Raw genomic sequence first — 20,990 nt, 5'->3', positions numbered from 1 at the left:
CCCAGTGACAGCTGGGGTAGGCTCCAGCTCCCCTGTGACCCACCAGAGGACAAGCAGTTACAGAAAATGAATCAATGACTTCATGAATTACTTAATCTGGATGTAGGAAATATGAATTTGTGGCAGCTTTTTTTTATCTTTACACAACTTTTCCTCATTTAAAAAAAGGCCCAAACAAAATGTAAGGTTTCTTCACAACCTGCATGTCTGTTAGAAATGTATTGAATTTAAAGCTGCACTTGTGTTTATAATATTAATATTTACATTTCACTGAGCGACCGTCCAAACATGACAAAGTTCAATAAAAATGCTTTAGAACCAAGTAAATAAATGAAGACTTACTTCTCTTTCAAAATAGAAAAAAATATCTTCACAGATTTGGACTCAATTTCTTCTTCAAAGTCATCAGGAATCATAAGACATAAGACACAAGACATAAGACATAAGAAATTGTTTATTTACCGTATGGGAAATTTCCATGTCACAGCTCAAATTTGGCAAAAATATATAATAGAAACAATAATGAAAGAACCTTGCATGCAAAGAAAATCTTTGAGACTCTGGACATTTTGATTTTGCACTTCATCTGTACCAAATCAAGTATTCCGGGTAAACCTGATTTGGATCGAAAATAACAAAAATCGTGGGATGATGGGCGTCGTTCACACAGCTGTCGTGAGAATTTTCAAGTTTTCCGTGATCAGGTTTTTGGAAAGAAGAACATCCAACAACAGATTTTCCGATTATCACCCGAGCCAGAAACATTACTCTAGTAGTTCCACTGCTCAAACCTTGCGGTCCTCCACCATACACCGGCAATGGATCTGTGCTGTCCCCACTGTATTTGTCTGCATATGATGCATATCTGGCAAAATATATTCCTGCAGAAAAACAAAGACACCCAAATCAGTTCTGGTGGTGAGCAGTTAGACGTAAATGATTAATGTATCAGTTAACTCACCTTTGCCATACGAGCTGCCATGTTTTCCAGCTAACCGTAAATCAAAGTTATACTTGCAAATGCTGTCAACATTTTCGATATTAGTCCCATGAAAGAGCCTTCGCTCTTCAATGTCTGTGACACCTTTAATCCTTTCAAGCTGTATCTTTTTCCTTTGATAGAAACACAGAAAAAAAAAATACATTTAGGAATTATGAAAAGAAACAGAGACAGCCAAACTTAAATACATTTTTACCTGTTGTATATTTCCCTGATGTCCAAATTCTGTATCCTTGTGATAGATACAACGGGCCTGTCCAACAGCCCGTCAGTCTTCACATAATTTGCCACAGTCTGATACTCAAAGGTGGATTCAGTCAGCGGGATTAACTTTAAAACATATCAGAAATATAGGTTTAAGGCTTCAGCTGACACAAGTGCATATACAGCTTAAATTACACTAATGTGCCTAAATTTTAATGAACATTTACATCTCCTACTTACACTGACTATCAATAATTGTAAAACTTTCAGTATGTTTATTTTCTATGCATTGTTCACCCTTAAATTTTTGGTGTCACATTGCTACGCTAACAGAATAGCTGTGTACAGAATTATGTTAAAATAATCAAAAAATTGATTGTGTCAACCACGTTTGTATTTTGTTTTTAGCATTTTATTCACGGATTGCAGTATAGCATACGTGGGCTACTTGCCCACTTTAACACCTTATAATCAATGAGCAACATTTACTATGAAGTAGTGCTGGAAAAAAAGATTCTGGATCCAGCCCATATAACCAACGAATCGAGAATCATGAATCATGAATCTAGACGTCTATTTAACCGACTCAGTTGAGTCCTACCACATTTGACTGACATATAATCAATAAACAGCACCATTCAAACATCTTACATCTCACTTGGCAGAGAAACAAAACGTACTTGACCACGAGCAAGCAGCACAAACTAAGGCACTCAGTCACTCACTCACTCACTTACGCATAATACGCAGAGAAACGAAACTTAACCAACTAATAACCAAGACTTGTGGATCCCTGCTTAACCAAGAGCAGGGATAAGATTTTCTGTCAAGTGAGTGGGCAAGTGAAGCCCCATTCTCATCTCAGAGAAAACACAAATGCTCTTCATCTGTTGCCACCTACAGCCAATCTAAAGATAAAAAAAAAAAAGACCATATTTTAAAATTTGGACCATTAATCAGACACAAATGTCTTGTTTACTTCTCGTGCACCTAACTCATGACCGCTAGAACATCAAAACCAAAACTAACCGACAGCTAATCGTAACCATAACCGTAACTCACAAGGCTTCACTTGTGGATCCCTGCTTGATATGATTTTTAGTGGCCATTTACATGAACACAATGAACTGATAAATGGCAATAACAGGTGGCTGTAATTATCCGTTCTTAGGTGTTTACTATGCTTCATTATGTCTCGAGTGAATGTACTGGAAACACGTTCTTTCGCAATTGGGCCATTTTGGGTTAAGTGACTCAAGTGACTCACACAACCCGGCTCATATCAGTGAGTGACTCAGAATGATCTGAATCCCTCGAAAGATCCGGGTTTCACACTGCTATACTGTGAAGTTTTCTCTTACTATTACCTGATATGGAAATTTAGGATCAAATGTCTCCCAGTGAACAGGAGCAGAAATAAAACAGGAGCAGCTGTGGGAGGAGAGTAACAGGTTTCACTTTAATTTTCAGAGAAATCATACTGAAGACTTGTATTGTCCACAGCTCAATGAACGTTATGAGTGTCAGTCATAGACCGTAGAAGAGTCTATGGTGTGAATTTTTAAGGCCCATTTCACCTTCTTTTAATGTCGAAGATCCGCTTGATTCTTTTCTGCCTTCCTGTCATGACATCAGTCAGTAACATCGCTGTAAAGGAGCACATTGATCAGTTCATCCAAATTACACGGACGGATTGAGAACAAGTAAATGTGCACACATACCTGAGAAATCAATTATTATGCGGCAGTCGGATGAAGGTATCTTCAAATCTGCCTTCCAGTCCTTTCGAAAATATTTGTCAACTTCTTCACTGTTAATGGGGTAATTGAGGTAATCCTGTAAAATGGGAAAATCAGGTCAAAGTTGATCAGATCAGGGACCGTATTCCTAAAGATTCTTATAGCAAAGAGCTGCTCCTAGTGGCCAAATTCTAAGAAAATTCTTAGAATCATGTTTTCAAAGAATTTCCCCTCAAAGTTAAGAGTAGATCCTGGTAAAGATAAATATGGAGTGAAATTAGTCTCAAAATGGTCACAAACGCGTGTTTCATGATCCACGCGTGAAACATGACATTCACAAATGTGTACAACGATTTGTGTGTGAATTCTGGGGGTCACAACTGCATACCGAGCTATCTGAACGTGTGTGACCCCACTAAACATTCGACGTCTGATAGACGTGCAGATCAGGTCTATATTGCGTCCGTCGGTCCATGACCAATTCTGAACGTCTACACGACGTGCAAACTAGGTCCGCTATTTCGACGTCTAACCATGACCCCATTTAGACATCAATATGCCGTTCAACATTTGATCGTCAGACTTAATAACTTTTCTGGAGGTCATATAGACGTCTAAGACAGGTGCAGGAAATTGACGAATGTATATATTTTTTTTTATTTAAGATAAATATCAAACTTGTTGTTATCAACATGATTAATCAATACGAATGATTAATAATTTATATTCATATTCATTGTTGATTGTTGATTTGAGATTAAAAAATATTTATTATTTATTTATTGTATACATAATATTTTGTTATTTTACATTTTCGTATTTTTCCTACTGTTTTATTTAAGGGTCTCTGGACCGTAGTTTGTGCAACTAATCCGGTCTGGCTAAATTTAACTGAGTTCTGCGCCACAGTCATATCGGGCGAAATCGAAATGTGTGCAAATTTGCGACTCTAACTGGCTGAAGCATTGTGTCATCACATACACCGTAAGAGCCACTCTGACTGGCCCAGGTGTTCCTCTTCTGTGGAAGCAATGGCCGAGTCTGCTCCGTAGGCTACGACCGCTACTACAGCTGTTCTAAATCAGCGTTCACTAAATTGCAGGTAAGTTCGGTCAACCCATACTGCCTATGTTTATTTATAGTGTTTGCAGTTTTAGCTTTGTCGTATTAATCTAAACAGTTGTTGCTGCAGTTAGCATTGCATCTTTTCCCATCAGCTCGTTAGCTTTTGAACGCAACCACCGTGCTAACGTTTACAGACGCTTTAACGTGAACAATTGTACACATTAAAGCGTTTATTAGACGTCGAAATGTTTGCAGGGAACACTGCAAACAACAGTTGTTCGGTCGCTATCATTATGAGAGCGATAGTAGTTATTCCTGTGTGAGACTTTGGCTGGCCGCCATTGTTGGGATAACTGTTCTTGTTGTTTTTTTCCGGAAATACAGACGCATTCTAAAAAAGCTGGCGGTGTTAACTGCCGTTTCGATCGCTAATCATTTGTCTTTTTCTACTTGTGCAGATGGAGTCATCCTGTTTCATAATCGGGCAACTGAGGACTTCATACGGGCACTTTTTTTTTACTTTTATTTTTATTATTATGTTATTGTTCTATTTGTATTATATTTGTAGGCTATTGCTACATTTTTATTCACAGACCGAAGGTAATTTTATTTATTGTATTTTACCACTTTTTCCACAAATTGTACTGCATTTTATGCTGCCTAAGACTGACGTTTGCAATAAAGATTGGGGAAAAAACTGTCGGGATTGGATTGTGATTTATTGAAGACCAGATTAGTCTAAAATGAGTTTAAGTTTAACGTAGAAACGACGTCTAGAAGACCACATTCGGACTACAACTGGCTCCTATACAGAGGTCCTGTGGACGTCGGTAACGGACGTTCACTCGACGTCGGGAAAAGACGTCGTCTGCTGTAACAGTCTGCACCTTCAGAGGACCAAACTTCGACGTTCAAAAACGACGTTGAAAAGACGTTGTTTGAACGTGTCTTTGCGCAGTGGGACTGTTTTGCAAATTCACAAATCAGATCGTTCAACTTCACAAAGCTCATCCTTTCGTTTCCAAAAGACTACCTACGCATACGGATCGGCAGATACGGACGGATCAGGCACCGCACGCACGCGGAGGTTTGAGACTATTTTCACGCTGCTCAGATCCGCAGATCCACAAATGGATGGTGCCTTTAAATGTCACTGGGAAAATGGGAAATCTGGGTTTTGGGCGAAGTGCGCTTTATCGTTCCTTTGGGGAAAATTAATCGTTACTGATATAACTCGCGTCTCGTTTAGTTACAACACTGAACTCAACAGAGGACCACGTAGATATTATTATATATTTTTAATTTAAGATTATTTTAAAAATTTAAAAATCTTTGACTTTTAGCCTCTACCAAAGACTTATTGGACCAAAGTTTTTTCAATTTTTAAAGAAAGCTCTTTTTAAAATAATAATAATTAAAAAAAAGATGTGTGCCTTATGTGGCACACATGTTGGCATGTGGGCTTGCACCTGGCCCAGTTTTGCTATGGGGGATGGTTAGAAGCAGTTGACTGCTTCGGTTTGTCATGTGAATCACTTGGCGGGCTCGAGTGTGTTTGTTGTGTGGTTTGCATTTTAATGTTTCCAATCGCACTTTTTGAAATGATAACTCATACCTAGCAACGGTCTCAACCACATTCTTCACTAACATAAAAGTTTCTGCCCATTCCTTGCTCACAGTTCTCTGAGAATGTTCTGAAATGTTCTGGAATCACTAACCTAAGCTAACGCTCCTAGCTAGGATTTTTTAAGCTAAGTTAGGAGCTCTCTGAGACGATTCTCGGAATCTTTAGGAAAACGGGTCCAGAACTGTATGCAATAAAACAGACAGACCTTTATCTAGAGACATGACAAAAATTTTTTATTATTATTATTATTATTATTATTATTATTATTATTTTTACCTCAAATCGGTGCCAACTTTCACAATCTGCCAGGTAATGCCACATCCCAGATCTGTCTGATGCATCCATAAATTCCACATAATCATTGTTTGACATTATACAAAATTTAAACAGAAAAATCCTTTGTCCGTCGGATTTGCTCAGGCACCTATTCAGACTGACAGGATTGTATCAAAGGACAGAGGTGTGGTTCGGTCGCGTAACTATGACGTTTGAAGCACCTGAGTGAAGCAGTCGACTACGTCGGTCTGTCATGTGAATCAGGATCGAGTGTGTTCAGTGTGTGGTGTTCATTTGAATTTTTCTTTGCAGAGAAGGTTGGTTTGTTGCTGTTGTTAGTTGCTTTGAGAGTTAGTAATGTATCAGATTACATATTTTGTGGAGAATCATTGTAGATAGATAGTAAGTCACAGAGAGAAATAGACAGATAAATTAGTTACACAGAGTTTCTGTCTCTTTAATCAAAATTCATTCATAGCCACACCTTCTCAGGTCTTATTGTGAGGAAGTCCATTCTTGCTTTTGTACACCACCTTGTGACGAGGTTGATAGATTGATAGACAGACATAGGTCCTATGTCCCCAGCCTCATCTGTGCCGAGGGAACTAGTTTTTTCTAAGGCTGGGGAAATAGTATGCAAAAGAAGAAACCGCCTGAGTCTGAAAACTGTTATTTCTTAAAAAAAAACTCAAACAAAACCACAAGCACATCCACTGCCCTGTTTTTAAAGCACACCCTCTTTATCCACGTAGCTTTGAACCTCTTTACCAATGAACCCTAAAATGTACTTTGGCAAAATCCATGATATAATCTGTATCTGTCAGTCGGTATTTGTAGAGCACATCTCATGAATGTAGCAGCACCATGTTTTTTTTTTTCTCTAAACTGTTATTTATTGATTGATTTATTCTTTTTTTTCTGTTCAATAGATAAAGGTTCTGTCAGTTATGTTTCATTTCTTTTGGAAAGAAAAGGAAGAAAAAGAAAGAACCCCCCCCCCAAAAAAAAACTATCCATTTACATTGCTGTAATTCATCGAATTAGGAAATATTAATAAATTAATCATTGAAAATATTATTTGTCTTATTGTAATTAAGCAAAACATAATGTAACAGATAACATTGATTTCTTGTCACCCTCTCCACTCTTTGTTTACTAGTATTGCAATTTCTTTCTTTATTTACTTATTTATTTATTTTTTTCTTCTTTTTTTTCTTTTTTCTTCACCCACCCACACAACACAACACGTACAACTAGCACAGTTTATATTGTTCAATGTTCTACACTGTTTTTGTCCTTGTCCTATAAGCACTTTGCTTGTTTTTCTTTATCAATAAAAAAATAAATAAAAAAATAAAAAAAATAAGTGAGGAGTATTATTTTATCCACATGAAATAGTTTAGAGCAATCAAACATTTGCTATACAGTCCTATTTTTCGAACTCTTACGTGAATAGTTTTGGTTCGGACAAATCATGCTAGAGCCGAGATGAGTCTTTGAAGCAAATAATGACTGAGACGAGAGAGATTTGAGGGCTACTTTCCCCGAAGTCCTCCAGGCTGATTTCCAAGGGGGCCTGGATTTGAAGCGTGCTCACTGGTCGCTATTACCAGCAAAACAAGGCCCCCACAAGGCCTTTCATTGTGCGTTTACGGAGGTTTCAACAGAAGGAGTGGGTATCAAGACTTCTCCAAGGCTACGCAGGAGCGATAACACTCTTTCCTTGAGTGTAAACGTCTGCTTCACTCAGCTAAAATCCCGTTTGGCATCGATTCTCCTGCTGTGCTTTCATTCACAACGCCTAGCGGGATAAAGCATAGTTTTGAAAACATTTCGGGTTCATAACACTGAAGCTGGAGATGGTTTTTCTTTGCCCAGCCTTTGGACTATGTCAGGTGCCACTACCCATAACCTACCTCATAGTATAGGTCTACCACTTTATCCTTGCTATTGTCATTGTTGTTTTTTATAGGTTCACACTCATATATAATCCTGATATATAATCATATATTAGGTGTGCATTTATATTTGTGCCTAGGTTCGGGTGATGTATGTGTGGGGTGGGGGATATGTCCAGAGGTGCCATGGGATGCTGAAGGTGTCCCATGATGTTATAAGGCTGGTGTTCTAATGTTGAAGAACATGTTCACACTGCTGCTGTTTTGCTTTTTGATAATTGGTGGTGTTGCTGCCAAACTTGGGCGGCCGGAAACTCTTAGTTCCTAGAGTTAGTTTTCTAGTTGTGGATTATCAGGAAGGTTTGATAGTACTTTTATTCTTCACCTTCCAGCAATTTCATTCAATGCCAGGGGTCTTAACATTCTACATAAAAGTACCACTGTACTAGAGTTTCTCCGTAAGGAGTCTCTAAAAACTTATTTATGGGGATAGATATTTATTCTTCTATACAGACTATAACTAACCAGGTACTCACTCCTGACTGTTCTCCGTGGGTTTCAAGTGTTTGAGGTATGGAGTCTGGACCTTATATGTATATGTATATATTTATACATTTTAGACAGTACTTATTATTGTTTTTTTATTTTTGTTATTTACTTTCCATTTATACTATTTATTTTACTTTCTAATTTAATTTTTTTTACACGCATTTTTAATTTAATTTTACTTGTTTATTTTGCCGTATCTGTTCATTTGTATAGGTATGTGTATATGTGAATATATACTTTGTGATACACTAGATGTCCTAACAGAGCACTGTGTCATTCAAGCCTTGCCTAATAGCTACCTCAAGCATGGTGAAGGTAACAAAACAACCTGCCACCACTGAAACCAGAGAACATTGGTTCCGCTATGTAGACAATATACAGTTCCCTTTTAAACATAAATGATTTGTGTTTTTAACTGAATTAATAATTAATTTAAATGAACTTAAATAGTATAACTGACTCTGATGGCATCTACATCAGATGAAATCCTTACATTTCTTGCAATTCAGATACGTTATTCCTAAACTGTTTGATCACAGAGTTGCTCACAGGGTGATGACCCTCACCCCACTCATGCTTGTAAATGAATGAGGGAGACTCCTTTTATAATCAGTCATGACACTCACCTGTTTCCAATGAACCTGTTCACCTGTGGAACGTTCCAGTCAGGTGTTTTTTTGCACGTTCCTCAACTTTCCTAGTCTTTTGTTTCCCCTGTAAAATTCAAAATAAGCAAATATTTGAAACGAAACAATAAAGTTTATCAGTTTGAACATTAAACATATTGTCTTTGTAGTGTATTCAATCGAATGTAGGTTGAAAAAGACTTGCAAATCATTGATTGTGTTATTATTTATTGTCAACTTCACTGGAATTGGGGTTTGTACAAGAAACAACAGTCCATTTCCTCTTGGTGTTTCTGCACCAGGTCTAATGCTGATGTTCGTCAGCGATAGATTTGCTTTGACGGAACAGACGGTCATAGAAACAAACACATCTTCAGTATCTGAAGTGGTTTTCTTCCTTTTTGGTATTTCTCTTGCATTGTTTGAAAATGTATATAAATTACTCTGGTTAGCCCTGTGATAGACTGGCGACCTGTCCAGCGTGTACCCCGCCTCTCACCTGATGTCAGATGGGATAGGCTGCAGCCCCCGCGACCCTCCAGAGGACAAGCAGTTACAGAAAATGAATGAATGAATGAATTACTCTGGATGTGGCTGGATATGAAGTCTTTTTTCCTCATTTAAAAAAAAAAAAGCCCCAAAGCTGTAGAACTGGTGCTATTATTTGCCTATAGTTAGCTGTCATTTGAATTTGTAAAATATAATTGCAGTTTAAAGTGTATTGAAAGTATTATTTTTTTAAAAAAAAAAATAGAAGTGAGAAGGTGAACATGAAAGTAAGTGTTAAAACCTCTTTTTGAGTTCACCATACATTATGAGTAAATGTCTTGCATTCAAAAAGCTATTGGAGACAAAGAAGAGAAGTATAAAATACAATATAAATGTATAAAAAGTAAAAATGAGCCCTCTGGTTGAAATGTTGTAATGTCTTACTGTTACAATAGACAATGCAGAGTTCAGTCCAGTGGTTCACAAAGTCAGGAGTCACAAGATAGACCTGAGGGCTTGTTTCTGTAAAATACTGCATAAAAATTCATCTCCAAGCCACTTGTTAAATCAACCCTTCTGACGAGGTAAAAGGAGAAAAGTAGTATTTATTTATTTTTTTTCTCTGGAATTCACTACCACCCCAACTCAGAAATATTGATTCATTTCCCCTTTTCAAATCACAACTCAAAACATATCTGTTTAAAACTGCCTATTCCACCTGATGACAATTACTGCCTTTTTTTTTTTTTTTTTTTTTTTTTTTTTGTTGTTTTTATATATATATATTTTATTCTTCTGCTGTCTTTTCTTATGAATGTATGTACGGTGTCCTTGAGTGCCAAGAAAGGCGCCTTTAAATAAAATGCATTATTATTATAACAGCTCATATACAGAGACGCAAGCCAGGAATATAGGGAACCATTGGTTAATGAATGGATTGCCACGTAACAGGAACCAATCCCCCTTCTGCAAATAAATGCAGTGGAACACAGGTAAAAAATAGGCAGAAAATAAAAAGCCAACACCTCAAATTTGTATAGTTATTGTATATTTAATGTTATTTCCAGTGCATCCAATAGTGCAAGCAGAAAGTGAACAGTTTTAATAAATTACTAGGAACTGCTGACTTGCTCTGAAATGTATTTTTTATTGTATTTATTTTTTAAATATGGCAGAGCTTATGCTGACCTGAGTAAAATCTCTAGGATGTGTATACAGCATCCTCTGCTGGCGGTTTCCATGAACTGCAGATGTCTATTAGACCAGCTGTGGTAACGAGGAACTGAAACCCTTTCAGGTGTGTGTCATCTAAGTGAAGTGGAGCTGAATGAGGCTGGCTTCAGGAAAAAAAGGAAGACAAATGGCTTTTATCCAGGGATGAAAACTCTTTATTTATTTATTTATTTCGCTTTGCTTCCCTGACAAGTTATTTACTTTGGGTGTGACTGGACTTTACCTGTTTTGATGTCATTCATTTAATGTGAATTCTGCAGAAATGCCTCTTAGGAGTTAAGTTTCATTTTCCTGCAGAGAGTGCAAACAAGTTTCTTAAGTTTATCCAAGAAGCTTCTTAAACAATAATTAAATAAATATAGTGTATTTTACATTAAACGACTCTGTGTTTAGAAAGTATTTGGAGAATCATTATTTTTTTTTAAAAAGAAAATATATATATATATACATTATTATAAATTTGTTTTACAGTTTACAGTTAATATGTGCCATTGCTGCAAGGGTTTCTTCACAACCTGCATGTCTGTTAGAAATGTATTGAATTTAAAGCTGCACTTGTGTTTATAATAAATAATAATTTACATTTCACTGAGCGACCGTCCAAACGTGACAGGTCAATAAAAATGCTTTAGAACCAAGTAAATAAACTAATAAAATCTGAAGAATTACTTCTCTTTCAAAATAGAAAAAATATCTTCACAGATTTGGACTCAATCTGTTCTTCAAAGTCATCAGGAATCATGCCAAGAAAATCTTTGAGGCATGTTGATTTTGCACACGTGGCTTCATCTGTACCGAATCAAGTATTCCGGGTAAACCTGATTTGGATCAAAAATAACAAAAATCGTGGGATGATGGGCGTCGTTCACACAGCTGTCGTGAGAATTTTCAAGTTTTCCGTGATCAGGTTTTTGGAAAGAAGAACGTCCAACAACAAATTTTCCGATTATCACCCGAGCCAGGAATATTACTTTAGTGCTCCCACTGCTCAAACCTTGCGGTCCTCCACCGTACACCGGCAATGGATCTGTGCTGTCCCCACTGTATTTGTCTGCAAATGACGCATATCTGGCAAAATATATTCCTGCAGAAAAACAAAGACACTCAAATCAGTTCTGGTGGTGAACAGTTAGACATAAATGATTAATGTATCAGTTAACTCACCTTTGCCAAAAGAGCTGCCATGTTTTCCAGCTAACCGTAAATCAAAGTTATACTTGCAAATGCTGTCAACATTTTCGTTATTAGTCCCATGAAAGAGCCTTCGCTCTTCAATGTCTGTGACACCTTTAATCCTTGCAAGCTGTATCTTTTTCCTTTGATAGCAACACAGAAAAAAAAAACAACATTTAGGAATTATGAAAAGAAACAGAGAAAGCCAAACTTAAATACATTTTTACCTGTTGTATATTTCCCAGAGATCCAAATTCTGTATCCTTGTGATGGAAACAACGGGCCTGTCCAACAGCCCGTCAGTCTTCACATAATTTGCCACAGTCTGGTACTCAGGGGTGGATTCAGTCAGCGGGATTAACTTTAAAACATATCAGAAATATAGGTTTAAGGCTTCAGCTGATACAAGTGCATATACAGTTTGAATTACACTAATGTGCCTAAATTTTAATGAACATTTACATGTCTTACTTACACTGACCATCAACAATTTGTAAAACTTTTGGTATGTTTATTTTCTATGCATTGTTCACCTTTAAATTTGAAGAAAATTAAACATTCCTTCTTCAAAGTCAAACAGCTAGCAAGAATTCCATCCTTTTTTCCGGTGTCACATTGCTTGTTTTTCAGCATTTTATTCAAGCACTAAGCATCTATTGTTTTCAAGAAGACAAAATAATACATCTATGCTTTTCAGCCGGTTTCAAGTTGCTACAAAATGCTAACTGAAAATTAGCTTCCACAGTTTCTGGCTGATTTAATTCTATTAGGTAACACTGGTAGCCTATTCTCTATATTGGAGCCACTTCCTTTTATTTCACGCAAATTTCTCCTTTAATTTCCGTAGTCACACATTGGACTTCTTGGATTTATATAATCTTTCAGAAACAAACGCTTAGTTAGTTACAGTAATACATGAGGGCACAAAAACTGGGGCTACACAACAGCTAGCTTGCTAACGCTAATTACGTTTAAGCTCGTGGTGCCTTTATTCGTTAGCAGTGTTGTTAGCATGCCATGACTGATTCAAATATGGCAGCAATGAGGAGCAAAGATTTTAATTTTGTAACATTATGGGAAAAAAAACAAAAAACGTTTTTTAGCCAAATGCTAATTGAATTGCTGAAAATGTTCGCAAATTCTGCTGCCATTTTGATCGTAAGCTCAGTATCCTAAACAACTTGTAGGAAAAATGGAATCTCAAAGGGAGGAATTAAAATTTATTCATTGCTATTTATAAAAGAGGCCTATACCTACACCTAATAAATAAATAAATAGATAAAGTACCTAAAAATACATACATCTTTGCTGTTCTCACTTGTATTTTCATTATCAAGCTAGCTACTGTGTGTGTTGTCTTATTTTTATATACTGTTTGTGATTAAGTGATTAAATTTATGATCCCATTGATGCCACGGCTGTTAATATAAATGCATATATGCAGCAAAACTGAAAGCTCTGATATGGCTGGGTCATCATGAGCATCATGTGCTTGTTGTCAATGACTCCTCTGCACAAACTGTGAATCTGTGCAACAGCTCAGCTACTGTAGAATGTTATTTAGGCAAGATTACAAATCAGTGCAAATAGACACTGTCAATTTTGAGACAGTAAGAATCACATGCAGTACAGGGCTGTGTACAGCCCTGTACTGTCTACAGCAAATCCATACCATATTTGTGTGATCAGCATTTGAAAAGCAGATTGTAAAGAGTTGTATGCATACTGGCAATGCTGTCATTTGGATGTCAGGAAGAAGAGAGGGTGCAATGTAAATATCAGAAACTGGATTGCACTATAGTTTACACTTTAACACCTTACAATCAATGAGCAACATTTACTGTCAACTTTTTCTCTTTACTATTACCTGGTACGGACACGTAGGATCGACTGTCTCCCAGAAGACAGGAGCAGAGCTGAAACAGGAGCAGCTGTGAGAGAAGAAAAATAGGTTTCACTTTCATTTTCAGAGAAATCATACTGAAGACTTGTCTTGTCCCCAACTCAGTGTTATGAGTGTCAGTCATAGACCGCAGAAGAGTCTATGGTGTGAATTCTTAAGGCCCATTTCACCTTTTTTGGATGTTGAAGCTCCGTTGGATCAGTCTTTCCTTTCCTGTCTTGACATCAGTCAGTAACATTGCTGTAAAGGAACACATTGATCAGTTCATTCAAATTACACGAACCGAGAGCAAGTTAATGTTCACACATACCTGAGAAATCAATCTTTACGTGGCAGCCGGATGAAGATTTATTCAAAACTGCCTTCTGGTCCATTAGATAATATTTGTCAATATCCTGACTGTTAATGGAGTCACTGGGGTAATCCTGTAAAATAGGAACACATGATCAGATCAGAACTTTATGCAATAAAATCGAATTGACTGTAATCTGGAGATGTGACAAAACTTTTATTTTACCTCAAATTGGTGCCACCTTCCACAATCTGCCAGGTAATACCAACTCCAAGAGGTGTCTGATGTGTCCATCAATTCCACGTACTCACCGTCCAACATCATGCTGAAAAATCTGAATGAATAAAACTATCCTTCCTCTGTCTGAATTGCTCAGAGACCTATTCAAATAGACGTCAGAGTTTCTATCACCTGAATCAAAACTCATTCGTAGCCACACCTCCTAGAGTAGGCGTCTTACCTCACTGAGCAGCATGTAATTTATTGTGAGGAAGTCCATTCGTCCTTTATACACCACCTTGTGGCGAGATTAATAATAATCTGATGCACTTTGTTTCCCTGAAGGCTCAAAAACAAACCACACAGCAAAGCAGTTTTACATTGTATTGTTCATTTTTATTACAGTACTGCACATGTGTTGGCTACATTCATTTTTTTGAATGAATTCGACAACAGGTGCAAAGACAACCTGCTTATTTGATCAGGTGGCAACATCACAGTCTAATGATTTTGGTTTGAAACTAACTTAGAAATTCAAGTCATCGTCAAATCTTATGCAGACTGAAAAAGAAAATAACAAAAACACACAGGAGTGACGAGTGAGAACGACATCACAACTTCGTGTCATTGTGACACAATTACAAAACCTTTCGCGGAAAGGGGGATAAGCGAACTGATGCAAAACAAAAATGTAGAAGAGGTAGAAGCGTTTTTAGGAGAACAAACTAAATTTAAAAAATCAACAAAAATGATCTGTAAAAATATGTGTGTAACTAGTGTAATATCAATATATAGGCATGTGCAAAATGAGTGAGCAGGAACATGTTTTTGGTTTTGTGAATAAGCGTATGCATGGCACCGTGGATGTGAAGGAAGGGGTGTGCACCTTTGCGAGAGCCACTCTTAATTTTAACAACACACTGAATACGCAAGCACAGGGTCTGAATTTAATACAAAATTGACACGAAGACTGATCTTCAGTCCTTATTTCTATCCTTGCACGTCACAGAAACATACCAGCCACAGGGTCCCGACTTTGAATATCCTGTACAGTAGTCAAACTGTACACAGTGTCTTTATTGTCTTCGTGCTTTTCCAGTTTTTCCAAAGGCACTTTATATGACCAATGATCCCGTGAGGCGCTGGATCTGACCGTGATAAAAACCAAATGCCTCTTAAAGGGCCAGTGTGTAGGATTTACAGCTATAGACAGAAATATAGTTTACATTAGCTCATTCTTCATTCTTAGCTAATAAGACTCGATTACTAGCTGCTTACTTAGAATAAGGCTAAGGTTACATAAAAGCATAGCCCTAAAAGCTAAACCGTTTTTTAAGCTTTGAATAAAGCTAAGATTTTTGTTAGCTTAGCTCTTTTCTAAGCTAGTAGCTAATAGTCGTATTTTCATTAGTTTAGCCTTATTCTAAGCTAATAGCCAATAGTTCTGTTATTAGTAGCCTATTTATATCATGACTAAACATGAATATCAGCTATTAGTTTAGAATAAGGCTAAGCTAATAAATATATATGGAATAAAGCTTTTTGTTGGTTTAGCCTTGTGCTAAGCTAATACTAAGTATAAGGCTTAAAGGGGAACTACTGTTTTTTTACAACCTGGACCTTATTTCTAGTGTAAAATACGAACGTTTGCACTCGTTCAGGAGATAATTTGATCAGTGTATATCCATATAGCGGGAGTGACTGGGGCACCGAGACACAGCCTCTAAATAACGCATTATCTGCCACAAAACTCGTTCATTTCGCCAATATTGCGTTATGATACGCGAATGCTATTCCCTGTTGAGTCCGGAGTTACCTGTTATCATCATTTGTAGATTTGCCTACAGACCCCGGATGATGTCTTCTGACCTGGATGATGTCATCCCCCTCACCCTCCCTCCCATCACCCTCGACGGTTGGCTTGTTTACCTGTAATTTGCTACTGCTCTGGATGATGATAACAGGTAACTCCAGACTCAACGGGGAATAGCACTAGCGTATCATAACAAAATATTGGTGAAATTAACGAGTTTGCGGCAGATAATGCGTTATTTAGAGGCTGCGTCTTGGTGCCCCAGTCACTACCACTATGTGGATATACGCAGATCTAATTATCTCCTGAACGAGTGCACATGACACAAAACCTATATGGGTGAGGAAACGTTCGTATTTTATGCTAGAGATAAGGTCCAGATTGTAAAAAACAGTAGTTCTCCTTTAAGGCCTAATTTATTAGCTAATAGATATGTTTTTGTTAGCTTCGAAAAGGGTCTTCATATCTACATAGGGAGCTCTTGTCATCTTTTTACAGTTGCCCAGAATAGACAAACCAAACACTGAAGAGTCTTTAGCAATTTTACACTTGTTTGAATCCAGAGTTACTCCTTCACGCTTGGAAATGGAGGGGCTTTCGTTTGGATGCCAACTTCAACCTCATCGCTGGACGCCACTAAACCCCACACACTTGTCCTTTAAGCTGCTCCTTTACTGATTTCCTCTCATCATCCGATCCTGTAGCCTAACATTTCCATGTTGGAGATTTGACCTTTATATATATATACTGTATTAGGGCTGTCAAAATTAACGCGTTAACGCGGATTAATCCATCATCCTGATTAATCTGATTAAATATTTTAATGCAAGTAACCCATTTGTAGCGGAGAATGACTCTGACAATGCATTTAGGGCAGTTTGTCCAAGTAGAGTTACTGTTAAGTGACCGATAAAGATGGAAGACGCTTAACAGCACGTTATCTTTATCGGTTGGTTCTGCTGCCTGTCATTACCGGATCAACTGCCCATTTGCGCATGCGCGACGGTAACTCTACTTGGACAAACTGCCGGAAATATATTGCGTTAAAATTTTTAATCAGATTAATCAGGGTGATGAATTAATCTGCGTTAACGCGTTAATTTTGACAGTCCTGATATATATATATATATACACACACATGAATATGAAAGTGGATATCTTCTTGTTAGGCATCAGTAGAATTCAATCAGATACTCTGGGTAAATCTGGTTGCTGTCAAAAATGACGTAGATCTTTGGATTGGCCATGTCGTCCACGCAGCTGTCGTAAAAGTTTGTGAAGCTGGCATCCTTGGAGGGCGGTCTGCAGTACATAGGATGACCGACTGTGTATTCTCCAACAAGCACTCTGGCCAGGAACATGGTCTTATATGGTGGCTCAGTAGCAAATATAGGTGGCGTGAGTCCGTGTCTTTGTAAGGTGTTGTTGTGTTTCCCTGTGGTGTGACAGAATTTACTGGAGTATTTGGCATCCCGGGCAAAGTAGCTCCCTGTAGGTAGGACGGTGAAAAGAAACGTTTACAATCAGACAAAAAGAAAAAAAACAAAAAAAAAAGTGCCATCAATTCTTTTCATGGTGTCACGTCACAACACAAAGGATCTACCTTTGCCATAGACATCACCATGGCTTCCTGTCAGCCGCCAGTCAAAGTTAAACGTACATATAGCTTGTATGTTGCTGTGTCCCGTGCCGTGGAACAGCATTCGCTCCTCAATATCCAAGGTTCGCTTGACTTTTCGCAACTGTGTTTTCTTCCTTAGAGGAGAACCAAGGAATGACAACACAACACTGATCATCGCTTGATAGTGCTCATAACAAAGGACAGCGTGACTGACTTTCGCCGGCAAACACAAACTCGGTGTGGACTCAGATGCCACAGGAAAGTCTATTCAAAGCTATACTCTAACAGAGGACATGCTTTGTCTGTAATGGGAGTGGTTCTGGCACAGTGTCTGAAAGACTGTAAATTCATTTAGGCAGTGCATGAAAATAAATTAGTGGAATCAAATTACAATCATAGCAGAATCATCCGCTTATACAGAGCATTGCTGTGGACAATGTACAGTCCACTTAGCGTTACAGATGAAACAGCTATCTACCTGCAGAAGAACTCCCATAAGTCCAAGTTCTGAATCCTCTGGATGGATTTGATTGGATGATCCATTGTCCTTTCATACAGCCTGGCTACCTCTTTAAATTCATATGTGTCTCTGCCCAGCTGGATGAGCTGCAGAAACACAATCACGTAACGTAATTACACTTACAAGGCTCTGCTGGAGAGTGAAATAAATGAAGATTTTGGTAAACAACTAAACAATAAGAGTCCAGGTCATTCAGATGCAGTAACGCAGCAGAACATCTATTCTGCTGGCGCAGCATAAATGCTAGACAGCATATAAATTGGTTTCATTTTGTATTTTTAAGATGATGATAAAACTATTGATACAGTGATCATAAAAGCAAGGACTGTGTCTGGTCTTTTTCTTTAAATTACATTTATCCCCTTGCAGATGAAACTACTTCTACTACTAACACTTCTACTGAATGTCACAGTAAACTTGTAAACTACACGGCCTCCACTGAAAAAGCACTTTTGGGTCGAGAGAAGTGACAAGCTGACGGTGTCAACTGTGGCGACAACACGTCTGCAGACGCCGTCAGTCTGCAGAGGCCCACGTGCAACAATTCCAGGACCTTTTCAGCTTTAAGGCTTTTAAAAAACAAATCTAACTCCAGCCTTCTCATCACAAAAAAGTAAACGGGAACGCGAGAATACGGAATTATGTTACTCACCTGATACGGCTCATCTGTGTTGATTCTTTCCCAGTGACAGGGAACAGGCAAGGCAAGATTATCACAAATGAACCTGAGGGAGTAGGAGAGAATAATTTGTCAGTTATTAAAAGATTGCAAAACAGAGAATGTCTCCTTGCTAAAAGGCAGAAATCATCTTTTCTAATGCCAACTGTTTTGGAATTTCATGCTGGCCTCTCAGATTCCTAAGATGCTCACATCCTGACCTTTTTATTTAAAGCATGGCCCTCTTAACCTTCCAGCATGTCGTCTAACATCATATCTCTGCATGTTTACTACGCCCACCGGTTTTTACCTGAAGCCAGTTGCAGAGTGGAGGGAGCGTTTGATCGGCCGCTGCTTTCCCGTTGTTACGTTTATCTGCCGCATTACTGGAGAGGGATTTAATAAGTGAACAAGTGAACTAAAGACATTCAGACAGACTTAGTAACTTTCATTTTGGATTAGGAAACTCGTCACCGTACCCGAGAAGTCCAGCCTGTACGTGTACTTGGCCGTGTAGAACTCCATGACGCCACGCTGGTTTCTGTTGTAGCACTGCTCTATCTGAGCGCTGGTCACAGAGCAGGCGGCACTGGGGTCAATCTGACGGAGGGGAAAAACAGTTAAACAATCAGTTCATAATCAGTAGACAGAAAATAATCAGCAACTTGTTTGAAAGAAGACTGAGTTAAAGCAGGTTTATCAATAGTTGGCTGCCTTTAAATGTATTTGCTGCCATTCTAACCTTCCAATTATAATGTGCAAGTAAAAAAATGATTAAAATGAGGATTCTGCAATTTCCCCATTGCAAATAGAGTTTTTATTAATTCTTAATTTAATGCATTTGTTTGTTTTGTATGTGTGTAAACTGATTATATTTGGGAGCTGGACTGAAACAAGATATCTGAAATTAACACTTTGGACTGGTCGAGTTGGGCGGCTGTGGCTCGGAGGGTGAAGCAGGTTGCCGAACTGTCCTTGAGCAAGACACTGAACCCTCAGCTGGCTCACTGGTGTGTGAATGTGTGTGCGCTTGTGTGAGCGCTACATAAAAACAAGGCCGTTTACCATCAGTGTTTCACTAGAGGGCATTTATTATAGACAGATGTTTACAGACTGTAACTGATTAATCAAGATAAGTGTTAGTTGCAGCTGCACGTGTCGGCAACTAGGTTTGCTGACACGTGCAACTGTTATCTAAAGCTGTCACTTCATCATTCTGCTGGTTACAGTCATAGTCTAATAGTTTGCATATAAATAAACTTTTTTTAATGTGTACCTGTGCATTGACTGATTTGCACTGATTTAGACTTTGGTTGACACTTAAACCTGCAGACTCTGGGTTGCAAACATTGCATACATTAAGCCCAAAAGGGGGGGATGTGCATTAGAAAGTTGTGGCATCACGTGAACTACCTCAAACATGTGCCACACTCCACACTCAGCCAGGTAGAACCAGCACCAGTTGGGCTCTGAGGTGTCCATCTCCTCCATCTCTGTGCACTCCTCCTCTGAAGCTCTGATGGCTAACATAGCTAAATCTGAAAGTAACAAGTGAAAACACGCCAGAACACACTTAGGCAACTAAAATGCAAAAAAAAAAGGCATGCGGGGGGCGCCGAGATTTGTGTTTTATTCCTCGGACAAACCTAACGCCGGGGCGGTGTTTGCTTTTAAACCGTGGCCCTGAGGGCATTTCGTTCTGTAAACAAATTCAAATAATACAGCGACTTGTCATGTCGAGCTAGCTACCATTAGCGGCTGCCGAAACCGACTCCGGTGTCTTACCAGTTGTCAGCCTCAGTCTCCAAACGCGTCTCCAACCTTATCGGGATATTAATACTTCATACATTATTAATAAAACACCAGCAAAATCACAGACTCGGTCTGAGTTTCGATGACAAAATACCATTTTCGTCAACCTCTCTTAGTTGTTTACTTTTATTTCCTGGTTAGTCACAGCACGACGTCAGCACGTCGACGCACGTAACTCCGCCCTCTGACTTTGGAGCGCTGCTGCCCGGAGTTGGTCCCGTTATGTGCGCAATCTGTGCAGAAAACACATGGTTTAATTAAGATGAGACAGCA

The 20,990-nt window shown here is 38.3% G+C and overlaps 2 protein-coding genes across 3 annotated transcripts; both read right to left on the bottom strand.

Annotated features, from left to right (window-relative positions):
- Window positions 1-468: 468 nt before the first annotated feature.
- On the bottom strand, window positions 469-16,054 carry LOC311508882 (uncharacterized protein). The gene is made up of 14 exons (XM_084573871.1): window positions 14,300-16,054; window positions 14,093-14,207; window positions 13,953-14,022; window positions 13,747-13,810; window positions 12,107-12,240; window positions 11,871-12,022; window positions 11,502-11,790; window positions 5,912-6,071; window positions 2,926-3,040; window positions 2,782-2,851; window positions 2,572-2,635; window positions 1,197-1,330; window positions 962-1,113; window positions 469-881 (listed from the first exon to the last, which is right to left on the bottom strand). The coding sequence occupies exons 1-14, from the start codon at window positions 14,396-14,398 to the stop codon at window positions 583-585; spliced, it is 1,917 nt and encodes a 638-aa protein (XP_084429997.1). The 5' UTR covers window positions 14,399-16,054; the 3' UTR covers window positions 469-582.
- Window positions 16,055-17,228: 1,174 nt separating this feature from the next.
- On the bottom strand, window positions 17,229-20,830 carry parp11 (poly(ADP-ribose) polymerase family member 11). 2 transcript variants are annotated; one of them, XM_084573145.1, is made up of 8 exons: window positions 20,691-20,830; window positions 20,319-20,443; window positions 19,385-19,505; window positions 19,216-19,291; window positions 18,900-18,972; window positions 18,206-18,333; window positions 17,710-17,861; window positions 17,229-17,595 (listed from the first exon to the last, which is right to left on the bottom strand). In XM_084573145.1, exons 2-8 carry the CDS (start codon window positions 20,433-20,435, stop codon window positions 17,279-17,281), a joined length of 984 nt encoding a protein of 327 aa, XP_084429271.1. In that variant the 5' UTR covers window positions 20,436-20,443; window positions 20,691-20,830; the 3' UTR covers window positions 17,229-17,278. The 2 variants fall into 2 exon arrangements, with proteins under 2 accessions (XP_084429271.1, XP_084429272.1); XM_084573146.1 differs by having other exon boundaries at window positions 17,767-17,861.
- Between the last annotated feature and the right edge of the window lie 160 nt (window positions 20,831-20,990).

This window comes from Chelon labrosus, assembly GCF_963514085.1.
Source record: "Chelon labrosus genome assembly, chromosome: 23".
NCBI classification, from domain to species: Eukaryota; Metazoa; Chordata; class Actinopteri; order Mugiliformes; family Mugilidae; genus Chelon; species Chelon labrosus.
Note: the sequence above shows the minus strand (reverse complement) of the source record. Positions and strands in the feature narration are given on the sequence as shown.